The sequence below is a fragment of the Gossypium raimondii genome, chromosome 13, assembly GCF_025698545.1.
Source record: "Gossypium raimondii isolate GPD5lz chromosome 13, ASM2569854v1, whole genome shotgun sequence".
Lineage (NCBI taxonomy): Eukaryota > Viridiplantae > Streptophyta > Magnoliopsida > Malvales > Malvaceae > Gossypium > Gossypium raimondii.
The window spans coordinates 14,798,710-14,825,414 of NC_068577.1; the positions used below are offsets into that span (position 1 = coordinate 14,798,710).

Below are 26,705 nucleotides of genomic sequence, written 5' to 3' on the forward strand. Positions count from 1 at the left end.
GTTAAAAGTCTTGACTATCAACAATCTCTGAAGTCTGTTTTGTTGAACTTGACCCATCTTCCTTAGTCTTACAAAAGAATATATATTCAAAGAAAAGGTATTTTTAGATTCCAATATCATATTATTATGAATTTAAGGATTCTTTAATTTATGTACAAGAAACCGATATGCATTGCTATGCCATGCATAACTAATGAAAATACAATCTACCGTTTTAGGTCCTATTTTTATTTGCTTCGGTAAATGAACCATTACCTTTGCAAGACACCCTCACACTTTTAAGTAGTTGTAGGAAGGTTTCCTTCCCTTCCATAACTCATATATTGTCTTGTTCTTTTTCTTGCAAGGCACCTTATTTAAAAGGTAATTCGTTGATAAAACAACTTCCCCCCACATGTTTTGTGACAACCTAGAACTTCCTAGCATTGCATTCATTATTTCCTTTAGGGTTCGATTTTTACGCTCTGCTACCCCATTGGATTAAGGAGAGTATGGTGGTGTCACTTCATAAATAATATCATGTTGTGCACAAATTTTACCAAATGGTTCAATATATTCACTACCACGGTCACTTCTTGCCCTCTTAATTCTTTTATTAAGTTGGATTTCAACTTCCTGCTTATAGAGAACAAATTTCTCTATAGCTTCATCTTTACTTTTAAGCAAATATATATAGCAATATTTTGTGCTATCATCAATTAAGGTAATAAAATATTTATCCCCTCCTCTAGTTTGAAAAAACTTTAAGTCACAAATACCACTATGCATTAGATCAAGTGATTCAGTATTTCTTTTAACAGGTTGAAATTAAGACCTTGCTACTTTTGCCTCAACATACTTTTCACATTTATGATTATAATTAATGTGAAATGAAGGAACGTGCTCTAAGTTAATTAATCTATGTAAACTATTAGAATTAACATGTCCGAGCTGACCATGGCATAAATCAAATGACTCAAGCATATAATAGAAGAAGAAGCATTATTCTTATTCATAGTATTAGTTTTTACAGAGATAGCATCGATTTTCCACATATTTTCACATATCATTTAATACATATCCCCTTTCCACAAATGTTCCCCCTTTTGAAAAAACTAAGTTTTGGGAGTCAAATACCATCCTAAAGCCATGCATACTTAAGAGGGTCCCAGAGACAAGATTCTTGCGTATGTCAGGCACATACAACACATTTTGAGGTTTCAACTTTTTGCCAGAAGTCAACTTCAAAATCACAGTGCCTTTCCCATTGATCTTGGAAGTTGCAGCATTGCCCATATAGAGTTTCTCCCCTTTCTCATAAGGAACCAACTCAACAAAGGAGTCCTTATAACAACAAATATGACGTGTGGTACCAGTATCAAGCCATCATTCTATTGGATTTGAATCAACCAAGTTGACTTCAGAAATCACAGCGCAAAGGTCAAGATCAGATATTTCCCTAGAAATATTTTCCACAATGTTGGCCTCATTTGTTCTAACCCTCTTTGGAAGCTTACAATCAGATGACTTTTGTCCGATCTTTCTAACCCTCCTTAGAAACCTATAACTGGATGACTTGTGTCTCATTTTATTGCAATTAAAGCATTTTCTTGGAATTTTGGCTTCTTGAAGACACTGCCTTTTGGTCCTAGTTTAGACCTAGTCTAAGAACATTTTCTTTTCTTGGAGTCCTTATTGACTTCCCCTATGTTTGCCTTGGAAAAGTTAGGATTGGTTACTTTATTTACCCTTTTAGTCGCACCTCGATTGTCTTATTCAATTTTAAGTCTGACAATTAGATCTCCCACTATCATTTCCTTTCTCTTATGCTTATGATATATCTTAAAGTCATTTCAAGTAGGGGAAAGTTTTTCAATAACGATTGTTACCTGAAAGGATTCACTTTGATAAGCTATAAAAGTAACATATTTTAATCTCATTCTTAATGTGTTTTTGGATGATTAATTATGCAAATTAGTGAATTTGATGCTCCTAATCCTTTAAATTCATGTTTCTATACTTAGGAGAGAATTTGGGAGCGAAAGGAGCGAAAAATGAGCCAAAATCAGACAAATAGAGCTGTTTTTAGGAGCCACAAGGCCTGGGCATTTTCACACGGGTTGGATGCAAGCCCATGTGTGCCACACGGGCTAGATACACGCCCATGTGCCAGCCCATGTTGATTTCGCACCCTACTTCCCAATACTCAAAAAAACATAATTTTTAGGCTTTCTAAGCATTCTAAAGTCTATAAATACCAATTAGAAGAAGACATAAGGGAGCCATCAAAGAAGATAGAAGAAAACACTCGAAGAACGCCATTAGAATCAACTCGGAAGTGGATCTCCATCAAGATCGAAGATCTCATTTTAATTTCTTTCAAAGTTTTTATGAGTTTTTTTATGTCTTGTGTTTATTCTAACTTTGAGATGTTTATGAACCAATTCCCTGGCTATCTAAGGAGGATGAAAATTATGATGAATCCTTTTATTTAATTTCTATTTTTACGCGATAAATACTTTATTCTTGTTTTCAATTATGTATGCTTATTTCTTTTTTTAATATTTCTGGGATATTAATTCATATTTAATGTGTTTAATTCAGTGGAGCAAAAGTCTTTGTTTAAAAGTAGATCCAGCATAATTGAGTGGAGTTTCATGCAATCCTAGAAATAGGACGAGATAAATCTACCGGATTAGAGTCAAATCTAATAGGGGAATCCATAGATCGAGCTAATACGACGATAGATGTTTTAATTAGAAAGAAATTTTAATTAATCAACCTAGAGTCAGTTGTTCTTACTCACGAAAGAGATATTAACATAATTTAGGGATTTCTACGGATCAAGACACAAGTGAATAAATCATTCAATTTAGATTCATAATAATAGGTGAAGTTTAGGTGGATTTATTCTTGGGTATTGTCTATCTCACCGGTTAATATTCATTTATTTCTTTGAATCATTTTTTGTTGCGTTCTTAGTTAAATTAGTTTAACAAATTTAGATTAAAACACATCACTCAAAATTGTCAGCTAAATAATAGAAAAACGATAACTACTAATACTTTTAGTCCTCGTGGATACGATATTCTCTACTCACCATAGCTATACTATTGTTCGATAGGTGCGCTTGCCTTTATCGTATTTATAGTTATTTTAGTGACCATCACACTTATATCCATCCTTTCTATAAGAATACCATGAATGATCAGTTGGAATTCCTGCACCTGATTTACAACAGCTTTAGAATAAACTATTACAAAGTTTAAGAACTTGGCAACTAAGAATTTCTAAGCACCAACATCTTTAGTTTTGTATTTATGGTCTATCGATTCCCATAATTCCTTAGTCTTTTTCTTGATACTATATACTTCATAAAGTTCATCAGATAAACTGTTCAAAATGTAGTTACGACATAAGAAATCAGAGTTGTTTCATGCTTTGACAATGTTGAAGGCGGTAATAGCATCTTCCTCATCCTCTCTAAAAATAGGAGGATCATCCTTCAGAAATTTTGTCATATTCAACATGGTCAAATGGAACAAATTTTTCTGTTGTCGTGTTTTAAAATTCTCTCTGATGAATTTTGCAGGCTTTTCATTGTAACTTATAGTCACAGGTAATGTTTGACTCGCAACCTGAGTCTGAGCAATGACAATCGCCTCATCCTTTGAATTGGATGAGTTGTTTGACGTATGAGACATTTTTTTTGTAATTGGAAAGAAGAAATAGAATCTATAAATAAATTAAATTTTGAAATAGAAGTATAAACCAATCTTAAATAAGTTACGATGTTAACCTATACGCCTTAGATTAAAACTATAACAAATAATTTTTTCTTAAGATTGTAAGAAAATATAATATCGTATGTCGTATTAATATGTCAATAACAATGATAATGCAATACAATGCAGTAGTAGTAACATTATAGAATACCTGTAATCGGACAGAGTTGAAAATTAGAAGAAGAATTTTGTTGAGGCCTGTATGAACAATTTCCCTAAGACAGATTCGACCTCTACTTGGTGCTTTGAGTAACATTGGACGTCTGTCTCCCAGGATATAACAACAAACGATCACAGTAGTAGCACAACAACAGTGATCAATTGAACACAATCTTACCTTTCTCTATCACCACGAGAAATGAATTTAGAAAGAATTTTTAATATTGATGGTTTTTGATGATTTGTTTTTGAAATCTCCTAACTTGGCTTTATATAGAGGAGACAAAATGAATGAAGAGATTTAGACCGATTCATTAAGAGTTTTGTTGAAAAATTAATAGATATAAGTGACTAGAGACAATGAATGAAAAAAAACTGCAATATTAAACCAAGAGATACAATTGTTCAAAAGATACAACTGTGTGAAAAATGCAATATTAAACCAAGAGATACAATTGTTTAATTTGAGCATCAATTTACCATTCATCACTCAACAATTATTTTCCAACAAAAAGTTTGGCTAATTCGGTTAATACTAGTTCGGATCGGTTAATCGATCGGTTAACCGTTTGAATACCCCTACCTATGACATGCCAACTATATCCGACACAGCCCAAACAACTAATAGGTACTAATGTTCAATTTCATTTTGCAATTCAGTCCACATTAGATCTCATATCATTTTCATAATTACAATCCCATTTCATCATCAAATACATATATTTCATATTATATAACATATTTCATTTCAATTTCTATATCACATATCACAATTCAAGTATTTAATGTCATTTTTCATTTTAGTCCCCTATCCTGATAATCCATACCAAAACTCAACATAACATTTCATATCATCAAGGCATACTCACCTTGACATGCTCTCATTCAACTAACATATATATGCAAACAATTAATTCTATCTCGAATTATAAAAAGTACAAACCATGGTCTTGTGTCACTAGTTAACAACTTTTGCTTTTCCTTTCCTTTTTGAAGGTTTCACGTCGATGTTAGTTATGGGCAGTCAAAATATAACACACTATCAATTTCCAATCAATTTACAACCAAATATCAATTCATGCATATTTTGTAATTTATTCAATTTAGCCCTTAAAACCAAGACAAGCATAACTTTCAGTCTAAAGCTTTAAATTGAAATCTGATTTCACAGTTATTCATTAAGGACTTTATACTTTCTATTTCTACCATAATTTCATAATAGATTTTCTTTTTATTAAATTTGGTCCCTGATGTAAACAAGCTAACAATCAAGTTTGTTAAGCTGTACAATTTAGTCATTTTTCATAACCTAACCTTAATTTCTATCAATTTCACATCTAATTCATCCAATTCTCAACAATGGTAACTTATCAAAATCTCACTAATTAAACAAATTGATATACGGGTTACCTCAATCAAGCTCTCATGATAAAAAAGTCTATAAAGAAAAAGGCTAAAAACTTACTTGTAATGTTGATCGAATGTTACTTCAGTTTTGAAGCTTTTCTTCTTAACATAACAATGGTGGATGGTGGCCTTTGGGAAGAATATGATGACTTTTGTCATCTTTTCCCACTAAGTTTTACTTATATACTAAGATTAATTTTAGTTAATCTTAATTAGTTTACTTAATCATGATTAGTTAAACTCTAATATTTAATTAACCTATGCTAATGATAGTTAACATCACATCCCACTATCATCCATTTTGAATTGGTCTACTAGCCATTTTAGTCCTTAGGATAATTGCTATTTAAGTCTTCAAGTCTTTCCCTAATTAAAAATCTATAACAATTAATTTTTACAATTTAAGCCATGAGTTTTAATTAACCACATTTTCGACTAAATCTTTAAACGCATATTTGTGTAAAAATTTAAATCATTTAAATAAATAGGGTGAATAGGAATAGATTATGTGAGAAATTTTGGTAAAAGCTAAAAATTTTGGGGTTGGCTTGACTAGAATTTTCATAAAGTTTCTATTTAAAAGCATCACATTTTTTCCTCTTTGCTGCAAAATATCTAATATAACGACAAGCCATGGCCTCTACTTAAGATGGTCCCTCCCTCTCTGCCCTTTCAACAACCAAACATGCTTCAACTTCTCCCATGTGACCAAAATCTCCTGTTTTTGCCCTCTTCCAACGGTCTTAATTTAATTTGCTTACCTCATCCTCCTTAACAATTAACCTCCAACGCAATCTTTGATTTTTTTATTTGGTCAGAAATATCTGGTTTGAAACATGCTATAATCTCCATTAATGGCATCATTATTACTTTTATCAAATGCTTTTGACTGCAAACAAGATGTTAATGACACCCATTTCACTAACAAACAAGAGAGTTACTACAAATCTAAGTAACACTTCATTAAGCAAAATGGCATCCGTTAATTTCAAGAACACGATATAACTATAGTGTTAATTTCCCTCGTTTATAACATGAGAAATTGAGATAATGATGATGATGATGATGAAGCGCCAAATTGAAGATAAGACGACAAAAGCAACACTCTCTCTTTCACTGATTTGTTCTTTTTTTTTAAATATCATAGAAACATTCTTACTCTTTCTGAACTGAAGGGAAAGGTAGTGATTGGTGGAAACTGATAAAGAAAACCAGGAACAATGGCGTCTCTACCTTTCTCTGCAACCAGTTTTCACTCCACCTTCATTTGTTTTAACTATAAAGCAAGGAACCCAAATTTGTTCTTCCTAAAAAAAGGTTCAAGCTTTACTTTTTCAAGGAGAAAATTCATTATCAAAAGTGTTGCCAGTGACCAAAGGCAGGACCTCAAAGAAGAAGGTCAAATCACTGAAGAAGGTTACTTTCACTTTTTAGTCACTTAATGCAATTTCATAGTATTTTTCTCTTTATAAACCTATTAGTAGGCAGTGAAGGGAAGGTTTTGAATAGTTTCGTAATGGAGGCTTGAAGGGTTTTGTACCCTAGATTACTTGGTTCAAGAATTCCCTAATATATAATGCTAAAGTGGCTTTTAGGGTCCTCTTTTTATCTTTGTTTTTCACTTCTTTCCACTAATGGATCTCAAAACCTCCTAAATATGTTGATCATGGTGTTTTATTGATCTTTTTGTTTGGTCATTTGAATCATTAATGTGATATGTTGATGTGATTTGCAGCTTCTTTAGATACATTTGTTCCAGATTCTGCATCCGTTGCATCAAGTATTAAATACCATTCTGAGTTCACACCCTCATTTGCGCCGGACCATTTCGAGCTCCCCAAGGCGTTCAAAGCAACAGCCGAAAGTGTCCGTGATTCGCTTATTATAAACTGGAATGCTACATATGCTTACTATGAGAAAATCAATGTGAAGCAAGCATATTATCTTTCTATGGAGTATCTACAGGTTAATTTGGCCTTAAATTTGTCCACTTTTTCCTGCTATTGATTTGGTTTTTGGAACCAAATTACTTGGCCAAATGTTTGTTAAATATTCCCAGTCACCATTGATGCAGGGTAGAGCTTTGCTGAATGCCATTGGTAACTTAGAGCTTACAGGAGCCTATGCAGAAGCTTTGAAGAAACTGGGGCACAATTTGGAGGATGTAGCTAGGGAGGTTAGATCCTTCATGATTTTAAAAACACTTATATTTAACATAATTAAGACCGGAAGGTTGAAAAAAGTAATGAACTTGCTTAAAATGGGAAATTTAATTATCCAAGAAAGACCTGGCAACTGTAATCAGTAAAGGGAAACAAAACCTTTACATGTTTTACTTAATGGTGAATTCCTTTCAAGCAAATTCATTATGCTTTGCACATTTTTGCTTTATTTGAGTTACTGAAGTTTTCAGTTTCTTGCTGACCAGGAACCAGATGCTGCACTTGGCAATGGTGGCTTAGGACGTTTAGCTTCCTGCTTTTTGGACTCCTTAGCAACATTAAATTACCCTGCTTGGGGATATGGACTTAGATACAAATATGGATTGTTTAAACAGTATATTACAAAAGATGGTCAGGAGGAAGTTGCAGAAAATTGGCTTGAGGTATCTTTTAATTACAAAATTATATTAAAGTTATGTGTCCAACACGAATGTTCTCAAAATTTTCTATATATTTGGAGTATCATATCCCATTATCGGTCTGAATATGTCTTGGACAAGGTACTTCAGGCATATCTTAAGAGTCTAGTTAGGACATTTTCTTGTTTTCTTAATTATTATTTATTGCTTATCAATGCAGATGGGAAATCCATGGGAAATTGTGAGAAATGATGTGTCATACCCTGTAAAATTTTACGGTGAAGTCATTTCAGGCCCTGAAGGAATCAAAGAATGGGTTGGAGGAGAAGATATAACTGCTGTTGCTTATGATGTCCCTATACCAGGATATAAAACTAAAACTACAATTAACCTCCGACTATGGTCTACTAAAGTTGCACCAGAAAAGTTTGATTTAAGTGCTTTCAACGCTGGAGATCATGCCAAAGCTTATTCAGCAATGAATAATGCAGAAAAGGTTTGAATTCATACTCATTCATTCCTTCATGCTTTTGATGCACTTTAAAGCCAAGAAGTTCTTGTAGTCTTGGGAGAAACAGGACAATGATATTGTGTGATGACCGAGATTTGGAACTCTGGCTTGCACACTGCCTGTATCGAAATTCGGTTGTCACCTTGAGTATGCTTACATCAACGGAATTGTCTTCTTTAGACACCAGCAAGCCCTTTAACCTTTCTCACTTGAAGGTGCACCTTCCTTTTAAGGAGAGGTCTTTAGGTGGAATCAAGGGAGGGTAACAAAGCTTTGAGCGCCTGCAGGATTCAAAGAGGACAATAATTTTGATGTAGGCATATGTAAGCTGACAGCCAAATTCCAGTAAGTACGGTGATATGGGGGAGATGTCCAAATTCCAGTCGTTACGAGTTGAATTTGAGTGCTTTGAATCACATATTCAATCTGCCTTCTGAAAACATGTTTACACTACTGAAAGTAGTCTGGAATTTTCTTCATAATTGATCCATTCATTGTTACAAATAGTAATTCTATCTCTCACATGATGCTATAATCTCTTTTAACGACCAGATTTGCTACATATTATACCCTGGTGATGAGTCACTTGAGGGGAAGACTCTTCGACTGAAGCAGCAATATACATTATGCTCAGCTTCTCTCCAGGACATTATTGCACGCTACGAAAGAAGATCAGGAGAGTTTTTGAATTGGGAAATTTTCCCTGAAAAGGTTGCAGTTCAAATGAATGATACTCACCCAACACTCTGCATTCCAGAGCTGATACGAATATTGATTGATGTCAAGGGTTTGAGCTGGGAACAAGCCTGGAATATCACCCAAAGGTAATTACTCTCTTTGACTTACATATCATAAATCTTTGTAGTTATTGACTTACATCCTTGCAAATAAATGAAATATAAGCTGCAGTACTAAGCTGGCTTCTAGTTGTAGTAGATTGTAGTTATATTAATGGTGACCTTTCCACCAGAACTGTTGCATACACAAACCATACAGTTCTACCTGAGGCATTGGAGAAATGGAGTCTGGAGCTGATGGAGAAACTACTTCCTCGACATGTTGAGATCATTAAAATGATTGATGAGGAGGTAGCTTATAAGCAATCTTGTGAAATTCTCCTCCTTTTCTTTAAGATCATATATTCTTTTTCGTATAATCTAACATCTGTTTGTATTTGGTGTATAAGCTGGTTCAAACCATTATTGACGAGTATGGAACCGAGGATCTGGATCTGTTGCAAGAAAAACTGAAACAAATGAGAATTCTAGATAACATTGAGTTGCCTGAGTCAGTGGTTGAAATGATTGCTAAACCAGAGAAAAGTTTAGTTGAGGCCATTGAATCAACTGAAGAGGATGATGTTTCTGATGAAGAAACTGAACCTACAGCTGAGGAAGACGAACTTGAGGAAGAGGAAATTGAGGAGGAAAATGAGGTGCCACCAATCATTGAGCCAGATCCAAAACTTCCCAAGTTGGTCCGAATGGCTAACCTCTGTGTTGCCGGTGGCTACGCAGTGAATGGTGTTGCCGAGATTCATAGTGAAATAGTGAAAAATGAAGTTTTCAATGATTTCTATGAGGTTGCCATCCAGAAACAGTCCTTTCCTATTCAATGTGTTCTCACATACTGAATCATTGGTTTTATTTTAGGACTTCTGATATACATATATATTGCTTTGTGGCAGATGTGGCCTGAGAAATTTCAAAACAAGACAAATGGGGTTACACCAAGAAGATGGATCCGCTTCTGCAATCCAGATTTGAGTAAAATTATAACAAAGTGGACTGGATCGGAAGACTGGGTTGTAAATACAGAGAAGTTGCTCACACTTCGTAAGGTATGTATATCCAAACTCGAAACTTGATCGAATGTTTTAATTCATCAACTATAGTATCCAATCCATATAGTTTTATTACCAGAAAGTTTTTGCTAAGAAGGGAAATGATGTGCATTTTGGTCCTGTTATATTCTCCTTCAGTTGGTAGTCTTTACATACATACAGTTGAGGAAAGAATATATAATTATATTGTATATTTTTCATTAAACCTTTATTATACTGGCTTTATGCACATTGTTAGAAGGACTAATGAGCATTATCCACAGTTTTCTGATAATGAGGATCTTCAATCTGAATGGAGGGAAGCAAAACGAAGAAACAAGGTTAAGGTTGCATCTTTCCTCAGAGAGAAAACTGGCTACATTGTCAATCCCGATGCAATGTTCGATGTGCAGGTTATTCTTCCTAGTTAATACTAATTCTTGTCTTCACTCTGTCATAGCTAGATTTCCCAATATCCATGTCTGAATATGTGTGGGATACAACTACACGTGTCAAATGGTGATATTTTAAGTAAAATGAAGGGTCGGGTAACATAGTTGCAAATCATTCAAATTGTACAGTTAATAGTTGGCTATCAAGCTCAGGAGATTGTTCATGCATACAAAAAACTCTGTTAAAATCTAAAGATGGACACAACTCCTTAATTATGAAAAAGAAATTATCCCAATAACAGTTGTGGCTTATCTTCATAAGTTATGAATTAATAGTAGACCTAAGGGATGTAATTGCAGGTAAAGCGCATCCATGAATACAAGCGGCAGTTATTGAACATTATGGGGATAGTTTACCGCTATAAGAAAATGAAAGGAATGAGCCATGAGGAAAGAAAAGCAAGCTTTGCTCCTCGGGTATGCATATTTGGAGGAAAAGCTTTTGCTACATATGTACAAGCCAAAAGGATAGTGAAGTTCATCACAGATGTTGGAGCTACTGTGAACCATGATCCTGAAATAGGAGATCTTCTAAAGGTATCTTATATGGTGAACTCTTTTTTTATTTGAGTTAATTGCTTTTGCATTTTGGTCATATATGTTGTTTGTAACTATATAAGCTATATTGTTTTTCATACCTATTTGCAAATTATGCTTTTAAGCTTAATGTTGTTCTTTTGTTAGGTTGTCTTTGTTCCTGATTACAATGTAAGTGTGGCTGAAATGCTTATTCCCGGTAGTGAGCTGTCTCAGCATATAAGGTTATATTTAGCTCCTTACTTTTTTCTTTGTATTTGATTTCATCTGACATCTTCCAAAAAATGGTAATTGCTTGGAAAAGGGTTTTTAAAAGACCCCATAGCTTCAATCAAACCCATTAGAATTGGTTGTGAGGTTCTTACTTTTGAATTCAATCAATGACTGTGAATAACATACAACTTAAGCATAATAAGTCCCTGCAGATTGTTTAATTTGCAATATACTTCTGGAAACCAGTTGGTTGTTACTGATTAATGTAGCTCTCTGGCTAACACATTGTTTCAATTGTTTAGTACGGCCGGAATGGAGGCTAGTGGAACCAGCAATATGAAGTTTGCAATGAATGGCTGCATCCTTATTGGAACCTTAGATGGAGCTAATGTTGAAATAAGGCAAGAGGTTGGAGAAGATAACTTCTTTCTCTTTGGTGCAGAGGCTCACGAAATCGCAGGGCTAAGGAAAGAAAGAGCGGAGGGAAAGGTGAACCCTTAGGTTTTCTCTTTTGCAAAGATGAAAATTTGGTTTTATGCAATCACTTTTCTTATATTTTGTTTGATCTCTTATTGCAGTTTGTGCCAGACCCGAGGTTTGAAGAGGTGAAATCATATGTAAGAAGTGGTGTTTTTGGTCCCTACAACTATGAAGAACTGATGGGATCCTTGGAAGGAAATGAAGGGTACGGTCGTGCTGATTATTTCCTTGTTGGAAAAGACTTTCCCAGTTACATTGAGTGCCAAGACAAGGTTGATGAGGCATATAGAGATCAAAAGGTGAGTACCATTTGGTAACTCTTGCATATGTTTTCAAGGAGTGATCTTTGTACATAGGTAGTTCAACTATTGCTTAGTATGATCTCTTTGAAGCTCATATATATAACTGACTGATCATTATACCAAGCCCCTTCACCCCTATAGTTCCAAACCTTCCCCAGTATAAACTATCTAGCTAGCTTCGAAAGTTTTTATCTTGCATACTTTTAAGTGTGTATTTGCTTTCTTGGTATTCTCTATCATCATACTTGCATTGCTACCTTTTGTGATTTAATTCATTCCTTTTTTTTTAACAGAGATGGACAAAAATGTCGATTTTGAACACAGCTGGCTCATACAAGTTCAGCAGTGACCGTACAATTCATGAATATGCCAGGGACATATGGAGGATTGATCCTGTTGTGCTGCCATGATTACTGGTGAACCCCTAGTTTAGCCTATCCAATACCTTCCTCCCTTTTTTGAAGTATAGAAGTAAATGTTGCTGGTTCTCAATATTATACCTTGTGATCACTTTATAATATTTTAGGAATAAAATATAATGGAAAGCCTGGAACTGAAATCTGCCAAAATATATGCAGACTGCTGTTAATTGCTATGATTTACCGTGATCAAGAATCTTATTAAAGGTTCAATAAATGCCAAATATTGCAGCTCCAATCCCCAAAGACCTGACTTTGAACTGGTTTTGTACTTGCACCTCTATTGGGAACCATTTAACTTGAGTTTTTCCCCCATAAAATTTAACTATTACTTTAAAAAATCTTCCTTGTTGAGCCCTGCATAACAGTAACAATGGCATTGCAGGATCTGCAGATTGGGTTCTTAAGCTCATCTAATTAGATCTTCATTAGTTTTTTTCCCCTTTGGGATCTTAGCTTGGGAATTAAAAAGAAGGGTTGTAGACGTTGAAATTTGAATCTTAAACTTACTAAATGTCACCTCTTAAGGGTGAATATGTGCGTGTATATACGCACATATATATGAACCGATTGAGTTAAGCATGGAGTTCAGCAAGATCAACAAGTTAGTGGCTATTACCTTAATCTATCAGCTAAACTAGGTAAAACACCAAGAGTTGTTTAAACTTGAACTAACCAGAACTCAGTGAGCTTAATTAGCTATATATATATATATATATATATTATATATATAGGGCTAAGATTATCCTAAATCTGAAGATCTCCAAGGACAAATATAAGGAACCTTAGCTTGTTTTTAGTTGTTATTTTAGAAGCAAATAAATACAATAACTCTATCAACGGACCTGAGACCGAGAGCTTTTAGAATCCCTCAACAATTTACCTTTGTTGATGACCTAAAATCTCAAGCAAATACATATATTTTTAAGTCTCCATCAGACAACAATGCCATGGTCATCATCACCATCAACCCCAATTCTTACTTGAAAGCGTACTCATTATGTACCAAACAAATTAAAAAGAATTTTTATTTTCATTTGATATGTATCTCTCTTGCACCAGAGATCAGACCAGATGCATAATGAGAATCTACTTTTTAATTATAAGACAGTCTGATGTAGACTTAAAGCCTGTTTGATTTGCTTCATAGAACAATTATAACCGCAAAAAACCATATGCAAACTTTGAAAGGGATGATACTATATTATACTTCCACACACTTTCCTGCATGTTCTACACTTTTTTAATATATATATATATATATGGTCCCCTTAAAAGTTGGGTTTAGAACCCTAAAAGAGATTTTAGTGTTCGCCAATAAAGTGCGAAACTTAGCAAATTAAATATATAGTTTGGAATAACTCCTCAAGCTTTGAAAAGTTGCTTTGGGTATAATCAAAGTCACCTATGTAGTAGAGTCTCTAAAAGCGTAGCCAATGCAACTAACACCCACTTTATTTAGCAGATAAAAAGGGCAGATTGCTTAACTTTAATTTAGTAGTTAGATAGTCCAAAATATTTCCTCTCAATCACTCTCCTTACCCCTTCCTTTTTTTCTCTTTCTTCTTTTTCATTACCTGCAATGAATTAGGTCTGTTTCCACCTCCAACAATTTTTTTTATTAAGCATGCACAAAGTGAAGTCAAGGGGAGACACAATGATATACAGATACATACACACATATATATAATGGCTTATCTAGTTGAGGCAACACGTAGAATTGTTTTTCAAGCTTTTTTCAGAAGCTAAACTTTGAAAAGAGTTTGACCTTAAACTTGTTGGATAAATGGCAATGGCAATAGCAAAGAAAGCAAAAACGAATGAAAGAAAAAACAAAAGAAAAGAACTCAGCAAGAAAATTTGTAACTGAAAGTCATCATAATTTCATTCAAATTTTGAATATATGAAGGTTACAAAAGTATTTGACAGTTACCTACTAATTTAACTGCTCTTACTTAATACTTACTAAAAATATAGCAACTTGTATACAAAAGAAAGCTGGCATACCAGCTATTACATTAGTCAATCTTTCCTACTAACTTAGCTAACTCATTACAAAGATTTAGGCTAAGTTCCATAGGAACAAAATATTCAAAAATAATTTTATAACCGAACCAACTCCATTTCTTTGCTACAAAACAAGATAGCAAGCTAAAATTGTACAATTTGTCATTGTTGGTCTTTGACCAATTTGTTTGTTGGTTCTTTGTTGCAATGCAGCCACGGCTTCAACACTCCTCCTTGGACTGTATGCAACAAACACCAATCCTTTCCTTCAAAGCATTAAATCGGTTGGCTCCAATGATTTAGTTAAAATGTCGACTAGTGAATTTCGAAATGCAATGAATTAAGCTAACCTCTCTCGATTGCTCAGCTTCTCTAACAAAATGGAATTTGATTTTGAAGTGTTTAGTCTTACCATGGAAGACTGGATTCTTGGCTATGGCCACAGCTGATTGATTATCCACTCTAATTTCAGTAGGCTGAATTTGACTTTCATTTAAATCACCCAAAATCTTCCTAAGCCAAATGGCTTGATTCACTGCTGCTGCAGCTGAGATATACTCAGCCTCTGCTGTAGATTGTGCAACAGTTTGTTGCTTCTTTGAACTCCAGCTGAAAACACTCGATCCTAAGGTGAAAAAGTAACTCAAGTGCTCCTCATGTCATCAATCGACCACCCCAATCGCTATCGAATAGCCTAAGAGTTTCAAACTTCTTTTCCTCCAAAACTTCACACCAAAGATCGATGGTTCCTTTGACATACCTTAACACTCTTTTAGTCGCCTTCAGATGTGCCACATTATGCAAAGGTGCATAAACCTTGAAAGTAGACTAACAAAGATAGACAATGTCCGGTCTAGTTGTTGTTAAATAAAGCAAACAACCAATTAAGCTTCTATATGCTCTCTCATTTACTCGATCATGCTCATCGGCACTTGATAATTTTTCCCCAATGCAACTGGTGTAGTGGTGATTTGCATTTCGACATGCAAAATTTTTCAAGCACCTTGGAAGCAAATGTTTGTTGACTTATGAAAATACCATCACTTCCTTGTCCGATTTCCATACCAAGAAAATAGGTCATTAGACCAAGGTCAGTCATCTCAAAGACATGTTGCATCCGCTTCTTAAAGTCTTCTATCGGTTCATCTTCTGACCAATGACTAGCAGATCATCAACATACAAGGAAACAATTAGCAAGGTTTCCTTCGATCCTTCTTAACATAGAGTGTAGGCTCACCGACACTCTTTGTGAACCCGAGCTTTGCTAGGTAGCCATCAATCCTCTCATACCGTGCTCTTGGAGCTGTTTTAGGCCATATAAGGCCTTTTTCAACTTGTAAACCTTATGTTCTTCACCAAGGACCTCAAAACCCTCAAAGTTGCTCAATGAATATTTCTTCATTAAGAAAGCCATTTAGAAAGGTGACTTAACATCTAAATGGTGCACCTTCCAAGTGCTTTTGAGTCGCCAAAGCAAGCAAGCGATCGATAGTGTCCACCTTGCAACAGTGCAAAAGTCTCGAAAAATCAACCCCATGTCACGACTATACCCTTTCACAACCAATCGGCCTTGTGTGCATTCAAAGTACCATCAACATTGTTTTTAGTTCTAAAGACCCATTTTACACCAATGATTCTTCTATTTTCGTGTCTATCAACAAGCTCCCAAGTGTCATTTTTCGAATCATTCTCAATTCGGTTCCATAGCCTCTTGCCAAGACCTTTCTTTTGCGACTTCTTCAAAACATGAAGGCTCTAGTAGAGTTATGCACATCTTTCATAAATATTAGCTAATGTCCTAGTGCCTCGAACAGGTTCATCATCACAACTATCTTCAATGATCGCTTCAATGTCAACTTGTCGCAAATCAATGTCATTCGATCTACCTCGTGCAAATTTGCTTCAATTCCATCCCATTTCCAAATTGTTTTCTTCATTGAACTTTACATCCGCTCACTACAACCTTCTTAGTTAGTGGATCAAAATTCTATATCCCTTCTTTGTATTTCTTTGTAGCCAACAAACACCCTCAGCATGGACCTCCGTCCAACTTGGTTCTTCTTTCCTCAGGTACCAACACATAACATAGACAACCAAATACCTTCAAATGTGTGATAGATGGTTTCTGTCCAAACCAGGCTTCAAAGGGTGTTTTACCCTTGACTGCATTAGTTGGCAGTCTATTCAACAAGTAAACAGCTGTATTCACAGCTTCAGCCCAAAAAGCATTAGGCATTTTAGCCTCAAATAACAAACACCTAGCCATATCAAGGACTGTTCTGTTTTTCCTTTCACAGACACCATTTTGCTGTGGTGTGTATACAGTAGTCAATTGGTGTTGGATTCCAGCTTCATCACACAATTTTTGAAACTTCTGAGATACATACTCAGAACCATTGTCAGACCTCAAACATTTCAGTTTGCAATTTGCTTGGTTTTCAACCAAAGCTTTAAATTTGCAGAAAAAATCATAAACATCTGACTTATTCTTTAAAAATTTACCCAATGTAACCTTGAATAATCATCAATGAAGAGTACAAAGTACCTGCTACCATTTAAGGAGGTAGTCTTCATTGGTCCACAGATGTCTGTATGAATAAGCTGAAGCTTCCCTTGTGCTCTCCATGCCTTGTTGACTGGAAAGGGTAATCTGGTCTGTTTGCCTAGCTGACAGACCTCACATACAGCATCCTTTGGCTCAATTTTGGACATGTCACCGACCAAATCCATTTTGTGCAAAGATGTTCAAGTGAATTGTAGTTCACATGCCCCATCCTCCCGTGCCACAAGTCTGTCTCATCGACCGAGATGCATATGCCTTGGCTTGCAGTTGATTCACATCCACAATGAAGGTTCATCTTGCATAGCCATTGTAGTCAACACTTCACCAAAGCAGCATTTTGATCAAAGCAGTTCTTGCCTTCAAAAATCGAGAGTAGCCCTTCTCCAATAGTGGCCAACACTTAGCAAGTTTTGGTCAATGTCGTACATAAAGAACCTCGAAATGGTTTTAATACGACTTGGTGCTTATCAAGGCCTTGCCTTTCCTTTTGCCTCCAAAGAGCTCACCATTGCCAATTCGACTTTGGACTTGAAGGTAGTGTCAAGCTCCTTGAATATACTCTTCTCAGAAGCCATATGGTGGGTACATCCACTGTCAATCAGCCAAATTTTGCTAACCTTGCTCGAGCTTGCAAAGCATGATGCTGAAAAAACATGCTCTTCTGGTGCTTCAACCTCTTCTGCAGCTTGAGCTTGGCTTTGAAATTGTGGTTGTGTTTTTGACTTGCTCTTACAAACCTTTTCAATGTGGCCAAATTGCTTGCGTGCTCTGCATTGAATGTCTGGTCTGTACCAGCAGTATTTCTCAAGATGAGTAGTCTTCTTACAATGGACACAAGGTGGGAACTTCCTTTTGACAGGTTCTTTCTTCTTCTTCTCAGTCCAAGGCTTTTTGCCTTTGACATTTAAGTTTGCACTTGAGCTTTCTCTGCCTCTAGCCTGAAAAGCTCCTTCATGGTGGTCCTCCCGCCTATTTGCCCTTCTCGCTCTTGAGCATAAAGAGCATTTATAAGCTCATCAAAGGGATTGTTGACAAGTCCTTGAATCTTCCAGAGAAGAAATTTTGCTTCATACTTCTCGGCAAGGTTGTTATGACCTTCTCAACCACTCTTTGGTCATCGAATTCCTCCCCAAGCACCTTATATTGTTGGCAGTTGCCATGATTACAAGATATCGCTTGATGGTTTCGAGTCCTTCATCTTGAGGTTTTCAAAATCTCTTCTCATGTTGATCATTTCTTTGTTCGGTCTTGTCGGACCCTGAAACTCCTCCTTGAGTTTGTCCCAGCTCGCTTTGGAGTGTCACAAGCCATTATTCTTGTGAAAATAACATCGAAACTCCACTTTGAAGGCACGACATAGCCTTGTACTTCTTGGCACGATCTTCATTGTCTTTGCCTAATCTGGCTATAGTCGGGTTAGCTCTTAGTGGTGGTGGCTCAATGTCATTGAGAACAACATTCCACAGTCGTGTGCCTGCGGTATGTTCTCATTTTCACCGCCAGATGTTGTAATTTTCTCCAAAGAAAGACAGTGGAGGAGGTGGTGTAAAACTCATTTTTCAGCAAGCAAAACAACCTCTTCTTCTTTTGTTTCAAACACAATTTGCTTAGTGACGTTGTACAACCAAGGCCCTCAAAGACTGAAAGCTCTTGATACCATTTGTTGGATAAATGGCAATGGCGAGTAAAGAAAGCAAAAACGAATGAAAGAAAAAACAAAAGAAAAGAACTCAAAGAAGAAAATTTGTAATCGAAAGTCATCATAATTTCATTCAAATTTTGAATATATGAAGGTTACAAAAGTATTTGTGATTACCTACTAATTTAACGCTCTTACTTAATACTTACTAAAAATATAGCAACTTGTATACAAAAGAAAGTGGCATACCAGCTATTACATCATCAATCTTTCCTACTAACTTAGCTAACTCATTACAAAGATTTAGGCTAAGTTCCATAGGAACAAAATATTCAAAAATAATTTTATAACCTGAACCAACTCCATTTCTTTGCTACAAAACAGTATAGCGACTAAAATTGTACAATTTGTCTTTGTTGGTCTTTGACCAATTTGTTGTTGTTGGTTCTTTGTTGCAATGCAGGCCACGGCTTCAACAAAACTAGTGCTTTGCATTTTCAGCTATTGATCCCTCTAAAGAACTCCTTAGTTCTATTATAGGGTTATTTCCAAAAGACGTCCTCTAACTATGGCCTGAATTTTAGATTGATCCTCAAAGTTGAAATTCCAAAACATTTTAATTAGCAAATGAAGCCTTTGATACGGTTGGCAAAAGCTCAGGCTCTAGATCTTGAGTACCCAAGTTTGTATCCTATCCTGCGCAATTGTGCATTGGAGTGTTTTAGTCCGAATCATTATTGTTTTTTCTTTCGTTTGTGCATTATAATAGTTTGATCCTACTTTGTAATTGCTTAGGCATGTACATGTAATTATATTTGTACTTGTAAAAGTTTTTGCTTAAAAAAAAAGAATACTAATTGAACCATCAAAGTATTAGTATTGTATCAATTAAGTGATTCTCTTACTCTTATCTTCATCTATTATATATAAATTCAGCCATCAAAGTGTTTTTTCTTTTTAGGTATATCAACTCTTCCAGTTAAATTGAATAAGTAATTAACTAACCAATATACATAAACTCCAACATAGGAAAATACATTACATAATCCAATTATATATAACCAGGAAAAGATAGGAGCTGGGCCTTTCAAGTTTGAAGTGGTTTACTCAAGGCACTTTGATTGCAAAATAAGCTTATCCCTTACTGAAAAACACCACAGATGAAGCTGGCAAAGTGGTCCATCTTCCTTGTCGATCGACACATTGATGTGCATAATATAATATCATTACATAGTAAAGCGACCACCTATCTACTGAAACATTCATTCAATCAATAATGATCTCTTTTAAGAGAGAAAATTGTTTACCAAGCTATGTTATTTGTAATTGAGTTGATAGTTGATATGCATGCGTGTGATATTCGGTAGCTTAGAATTTATTAGTTGAATTTTTCGGACGGATATTTGTTTGAATTACTTTTAAGTGTGAATCGTTTTAAATTGGTGTCGTTTCAAATTCGATATTATAAAGCATATCAAATAAAACTACATAGAGATAGGATGGATGTTTGAAGAATCATGGCATTGCGATTGCCCACCACCATATATTGTAATAATTATGGATATGAATGAAATTTCATAATCAGGGAATATATATATTTATGATGGATACTTTTCCTTTTTATTGTTATTATTATTATCCAGATTCATTGCTTCTGGTTTTGGAGCAATCCCCATTTGGCCCACTTGCTTCATCGTTTCCTCCTTTTCCGAAAAATAATCTATGGATATTGAAATCCAAATACAGATTGGTCATTTCATAAGAAATATTAAATATAATTACCCCAAATAATATTCTAATCATTATGACTTATTAATGATTAATTTATATTCAAATTTTAGTTGATATCCATTTTTCAATAAAAAACTGTTCTTATTTTGGAAAATGTAAAAGATGAAGGTTGTGAATGTTATTTAACGTAAATTTTCAAATATTTTTGTTAATAATGTTAAAAATTTACGGGTATCATATATTAGGTTAAAATAATCATCATCATCTTCACGTTATAATGTTTTTTTACACATGACAGCTTTTATTTGAAGCATTTGTTTACAAATTGAGTACTTGGATAAATTACTCTTTTGATCCTTCCCTTTAATTTTTAAAAGTTATTCCATGCCTTTTGTTAAAGTATTTTCTTTATAATTTTTATATATTAAATATAAAGTTGAATTTAAATAAATTATTTCTTTATTTTAAGATTTTACTTAATTGAATTAACTTTTAATGTTATCATATAAAAGTTAATGAATATTAAATTGTTAACCTTAAAATATAGTTTAAAAAAAATACATATTAGGTGAATAAAAAAAAATCAAGCGTGAGGAAGGAAGTGATGCTCATCTTTTTGTTGAAGACTATAATACCAAGAAGGTGCGTTTGAAGGACAATAGGGGTGATGTGGCGTCTGATTTCGACATGGTTGTGGATTGGGTTCTGTTTGTGGTTGTGTCTTTGAGGGATAAGTGATAAGCTGTAAAAGTAACATATTTTAATCTCATTCTTAATGCGTTTTTGGATTATTAATTATATAAATTAGTGAATTTGATGCTCCTAATCCTTTAAATTCATGTTTCTATACTTAGGAGAGCCTTTGGGAGAGAAAGGAGCGAAAAACGAGCCAAAATCGAACAAATAGAGTTGTTTCCAGGATCCACACGGCCTGGGCATTTCCACAGAGCTAGCCACATGCTCATGTGAGCCACACGGGCTGGCCACACACCCATGTGCCAGCCCGTATCAATATCGCACACTGCTTCCCAAATAAGAGGAAAAACCCAATTTTTAGGCTTTCTGAACATTCTAAAGTCTATAAATACCAATTAGAAGAAGATCTAAAGGGGCACTCAGAGAAGATTGAAGAGAATACTCGAAGAATGCCATTGGAATAAACTCAGAAGTGGATCTCCTTCAAGATCGAAGATCTCTATTTAATTTCCTTTGAAGTTTTATTCAGTTTCATTATGTCTTGTTGTTATCCTAACTTTGAGCTGTTTCTATTCAGTATTATGAACTAAATCCCCTAGATACCTAGGGAGGATGAAACCTGTGAAGAATCTTATTATTTAATTTCTATTTTTATGCGATAAACACTTGATTCTTGTTCTCATTTATGTATGCTTATTTCGTGTTTTAATATTTTTAGGATATTAATTCATGTTTAATGTGCTTATTTCAGTGGAGCAAAAGCCCCTATTTAAGAGTAGATCTAACATAATTGAGTGGAGTTGCATGCAATCCTAGAAATAGGATGACATAAATCTACCGGATTAAAGTAAAATATAATAGTAGAATCCATAGATCGAGTTAATGTGAGGATAGGGGTTTTAATTAGAAAGAGATTTCAATTAATCAACCTAGAGTCAGTTGTTCTTACTCTCAAAAGAGATATTAACATAATTTAAGTATTTCTACGTATCAAGACACAAGTGAATAAATCATTTAATTTAGATTCAGAATAATAGGTGAAGTCTAAGTGGATTCTGTCCTGGGTATTGTCTTTCTCATTGGTTATCTTCGATTATTTTCCCATTCCATTCTCTGTTGCGTTCGTAGTGAAATTAGATTAGTAAATTTAGATTAAAAACTATTGCTTCACTTTATCGGCTAAATAATAGGAAAACGGTAATTACTAGTACTTTTAATCCTCGTGGATACGATATTCCCTACTCACCATGGCTATACTATTGATCGATAGTTGCGCTTGCCTTTGTCGTAATTATAGTTAGTTTAGTGACCATCAAGTTTTTGGCGCCGTTGCCGGGGACTAAAATATTAGGAACACTTGATTTTTATTAATTTATCCATTTATTTTTATTGCATTTTATTTTTTTAGTTTAATTTTTGTTTAATAATTTTTATTTTATTTGCTTCTGGTAGGTCCCTTTAGTTTATAACTAGAAGAAGCCCGTCGGGACATTATTATTTGACAGTAAGATTGAAAGTATAGCTCGCAGAAATCGTATAGAAGCAAGGCAGAGTCGATAGAGTATAATAACGAGTAGGAGGGCATTATTATTATTACTGAGGAGATGGGTGATAATTAGAATAATCAGTTGCCTCCTATGGTTGTTGCAAATTCTGCAAATTCAAATTCTGTTCCTCGTACTATGTACGATTATGCCAAGCTCACTTTAACTGGGGATGAATTGAGTATTGTGAGACCTACTATTGCTGTGAATAATTTCGAACTGAAGTCGAACACTATTCAGATGATACAACAATTTGTTCAGTTCGATGGTTTGCAAGACGAAGATCCAAATACTCACTTGGACAATTTTTTTGAAATCTGCGATACTTTCAAGATTAATGGCGTTTCTGACGGCGCCATTTGCCTACGGTTGTTCCCTTTCTCGTTGAGGAACAAAGCTAAACAGTGGTTGAATTGTTTGTCACGAGGTTCTATCACTACATGGGATCAAATGACCTAGAAATTTCTACTGAAGTATTTCCTACCGGCTAAGATAGCCAAGTTAAGGAATGATATCTCTTCCTTCATTCAGATCGACTTAGAGACCCTATATGATGCATGAGAGAGGTATAAGGATTTACTGAGATGGTGCCCTCACCATGGGTTACCTCTATGGCTACAGGTTCAAACCTTCTACAACAGTTTGAATCCCTCAACTGAGCAGTTAATCGATGCAGCAGCTGGTTGTACTCTGAATAATAAAACAACTGAAGCGGCTTATAAATTTATAGAGGAGATGTCACTAAATAATTATCAGTGGCAAGTCATGAGGACGAAACTGATAAAAGCAGCCGGTGTTTTTAACTTAGCTGCAGTCACCATGTTATCGAATTAGGTAGAACTTTTAAATAAGAAAATTGATGGTTTATGTGTTTCTATGCAGGTACATCCGGTGAGGCAATGTGATGCAAATGGAGGTGGAATAAGTAATCCGGAATATTTACCTTTCGGTCTTAGCATAGAGAATGAGCAAATAAATTATATGGGTAATAATTTTAGACCTCAAAATAACCCTTATAGTAATAACTATAATGCAGGATGGAGGAACCACCCAAATTTCTCATGGGGTGGTCAAGGAAACCAAAGACCACAACCCCCTCCGTGCTTTCAACAAGCCTATCAGCAAGAGAAGAAATCGAACCTTGAAGAGATGTTGGCAAAATTTATTTCGGTGTTAGAAACCCGTTTTCAAAACACCGAGACAGCTTTGAAAAAACAGTAAGCGTCAATTCATAGGCTCAAAAATCAAATTGGACAGCTTGCTAAATTGGTTTCAAAAAGGCAACAAGGTAGTTTACCTAGTAACACCGAACCCAACCCAAAAGAGCATGTGAAAGCTATTACATTAAGGAATGGGAAAGTTTTGGCTGAACCCGAAAAGAAGTTGCAACAGGCATCTGATAAGGCAAGCGATGAAGGGGTAAATCTCGAAGTAATTCAAACACCGGTACTTAAAGAATACAAATCACCAATCCCATATCCAACAAAGTTGAAGAAAGACCGCATGGATGAACAATTTGGTAAATTTCTTGAACTTTTCAAATAGTTGCATATTAACTTACCTTTTGTTGAAGTTATTTTGCAGATGTCCATATATGCAAAATTTTTAATTGAGCTATTAACAAATAAAAGGAAGTTTGAAGAGCTATCCACTGTGGAAATCAACGAGGAATGTTCAACTATTGTCCAAAATAAACTACCAACTAAGCTGAAAGATCCAGAAAGTTTTACTATTCCATATTTTATTGGTAGTTTAAACATTGAGAAAGCATTAGCAGATTTGGGTGCTAGCATTAATTTGATGCCTTATAAAATGTTTAAGTAGCTTGGTTTTGGGGAACCAAAACCCACTAAGATGAGTATTCAATTAGCTGATAGATCTGTTAAATATCCTAGGGGTATTATTAAAGATATCATTGTAAAAGTAGATAAATTCATATTCCCTGTTGATTTTGTTGTGCTTGACATGGATAAGGATGTTCAGGTGCCTTTAATTTTAGCAAGGCCTATCGTTTATGTGGGTGATGGTAAACTTGTGCTTAGGGTAGGTGAGGAAGAGATTATTTTTAAAACCTATGATGCTATGCGACTATCTAGAGAAAAAGATGATTCTTGTTATTTTATTGACTCTATTGATCATGTTATTCAAGATTCATTACAAGAAATCGTTCATAGGGACACGTTGGAACTGTTTTTCGTTTAAGGAGAGGAGGTAGATGGCGATGATGTTTTAATAAGTAAGATGAAAATTGATTTAGATTCTAGTGAGTCCTCACTGGGACATATAAAGTATGATGACATTAAGGTAGGCAATGAATTGAAATTAAAACCCTCTATTGAAGAACCTCTCAAATTGGAACTAAAACAATTACCAAATCACCTAGAGTATGCGTTTCTTGGAAACAATTCTACATTACCAGTGATTATTGCTTCAGATTTAAAGCCAAATGAGAAAGATGAGTTATTGAAAGTGTTGAAGGAACATAAAAGAGCTATAGCCTGGAAGATTTTTGACATTAAAGGGATCGGTCTTTTTTTTTTTGCACCCATAAAATCTTAATAGAGGATGAGTACAAACCATGTATGCAAACTCAAAGACGGCTAAATCCTAACATGAAGGAAGTCGTTAAGGCTGAGGTAATTAAACTTCTAGATGCTGGAGTTTTTTATCCTATTTTTTATAGTACTTGGGTAAGTTCTATGTAGGTTGTTCCTAAGAAGAGAGGCATGATTGGTGTAGCCAACGAGAACATTTTAATAGAAGATGAATACAAACCATGCGTGCAAGCTCAAAGACGACTAAATCCTAACATGAAGGAAGTCGTTAAGGTTGAGGTAATTAAACTTCTAGATGCTGGAGTTATTTATCCTATTCCAACGAGAACAGTCACGGGATAGAGAGTTTGTATTGACTATAGGAAGTTGAACGATGCCACGAGGAAAGATCATTTTCCTCTACCATTCGTAGATCAAATGTTGGAAAGATTATCTGGGCATATGTATTATTGCTTCCTAGATGGACTCTCTGGCTACTTTCAAATCCCGATAGCTCCCGAGGACCAAGAAAAAATGACATTTACATGTCCATATGGTACGTTTGCTTATCGAAGAATGCCTTTTAGATTATGTAATGCTCCTGCTACTTTTCAACATTGCATATTAGCCATCTTTGATGAACTTGTAGAAGACATTATGGAGGTATTTATGGACGACTTCTCGGTATTCGATAATTCTTTCCATCTTTGTCTTAAAAACATAAAACGAGTTTTAATAAAATGTGAGGGAAAAAACCTTGTGCTTAATTGGGAAAAATGTCACTTCATGGTTCGAGAAGGGATTGTGTTGGGCCATAAAATTTCTAGTAAAGGGATTGAGGTTGATAGAGCAAAAATTGAAACCATCGAAAAATTACCTCCCCCTAGTTCAGTTAAGGCTATTCGAAGCTTTTTAGGACATGTTGGGTTCTATAGAAGGTTTATTAAAGATTTTCTAAAATAGCTAAGCCTTTAACAAATTTTCTAGAAAAAGAAGTGCCATTCGATTTTAGTCAGGAATTCTTAGAAGCATTTAATACTCTTAAAGAAAAATTAATTAATACCTCGATTATGATTGCACCTGATTGAAATTTACCCTTTGGACTAATGTGTGATGCGAGTGATTTTACAGTAGGTGTAGTTCTTGGACAGCGAAGAGACAACCATTTTTAGCCAATTTATTATGCCAACAAGACGTTGACAGATGCACAAGAAAATTACACTACTATAGAAAAAGAATTGCTAGCTATGGTTTTTTGCATTCGATAAATTTATACCATATTTAATATTATCTAAAGTTGTTGTTTACACTGACCATTTAGCTCTCCACTATCTTCTAACGAAA

At 34.8% G+C, this 26,705-nt stretch overlaps 2 protein-coding genes and 1 non-coding gene across 3 annotated transcripts; 1 reads left to right on the forward strand and 2 right to left on the reverse strand.

Annotated features, from left to right (window-relative positions):
• Positions 1 to 6,374: 6,374 nt before the first annotated feature.
• On the forward strand, positions 6,375 to 12,885 carry LOC105783565 (alpha-1,4 glucan phosphorylase L-2 isozyme, chloroplastic/amyloplastic). The gene is made up of 15 exons (XM_012609105.2): positions 6,375 to 6,746; positions 7,066 to 7,295; positions 7,405 to 7,506; positions 7,759 to 7,935; positions 8,132 to 8,407; positions 8,975 to 9,246; positions 9,393 to 9,510; positions 9,609 to 10,004; positions 10,110 to 10,262; positions 10,529 to 10,657; positions 10,997 to 11,233; positions 11,381 to 11,457; positions 11,749 to 11,935; positions 12,025 to 12,225; positions 12,522 to 12,885. Exons 1-15 carry the CDS (start codon positions 6,551 to 6,553, stop codon positions 12,636 to 12,638), a joined length of 2,868 nt encoding a protein of 955 aa, XP_012464559.1. The 5' UTR covers positions 6,375 to 6,550; the 3' UTR covers positions 12,639 to 12,885.
• Positions 12,886 to 14,816: 1,931 nt separating this feature from the next.
• LOC128036138 (uncharacterized) lies at positions 14,817 to 16,068 on the reverse strand. The gene is made up of 5 exons (XM_052627019.1): positions 15,945 to 16,068; positions 15,658 to 15,803; positions 15,415 to 15,482; positions 15,067 to 15,263; positions 14,817 to 14,893 (listed from the first exon to the last, which is right to left on the reverse strand). Exons 1-5 carry the CDS (start codon positions 16,066 to 16,068, stop codon positions 14,817 to 14,819), a joined length of 612 nt encoding a protein of 203 aa, XP_052482979.1.
• Positions 16,069 to 23,325: 7,257 nt separating this feature from the next.
• On the reverse strand, positions 23,326 to 23,432 carry LOC128036276 (small nucleolar RNA R71). Its single transcript, XR_008193074.1, has one exon. It is a non-coding gene; the product is annotated as a small nucleolar RNA R71 (small nucleolar RNA).
• Positions 23,433 to 26,705: the final 3,273 nt, after the last annotated feature.

Coding starts and splice junctions, on each gene's coding strand:
- LOC105783565 (XM_012609105.2), top strand. CDS start 6,551: ATGGCGTCTCTACCTTTCTCTGCAACCAGTTTTCACTCCACCTTCATT. Junction 7,507..7,758: donor TGGAGGATGTAGCTAGGGAG/GTTAGATCCTTC, acceptor CTTGCTGACCAG/GAACCAGATGCTGCACTTGG. Junction 9,247..9,392: donor GCCTGGAATATCACCCAAAG/GTAATTACTCTC, acceptor CCTTTCCACCAG/AACTGTTGCATACACAAACC.
- LOC128036138 (XM_052627019.1), bottom strand. CDS start 16,068: ATGGCTTTCTTAATGAAGAAATATTCATTGAGCAACTTTGAGGGTTTT. Junction 15,483..15,657: donor AACAAACATTTGCTTCCAAG/GTGCTTGAAAAA, acceptor TATCTTTGTTAG/TCTACTTTCAAGGTTTATGC. Junction 14,894..15,066: donor CAAGAATCCAGTCTTCCATG/GTAAGACTAAAC, acceptor TGTTGCATACAG/TCCAAGGAGGAGTGTTGAAG.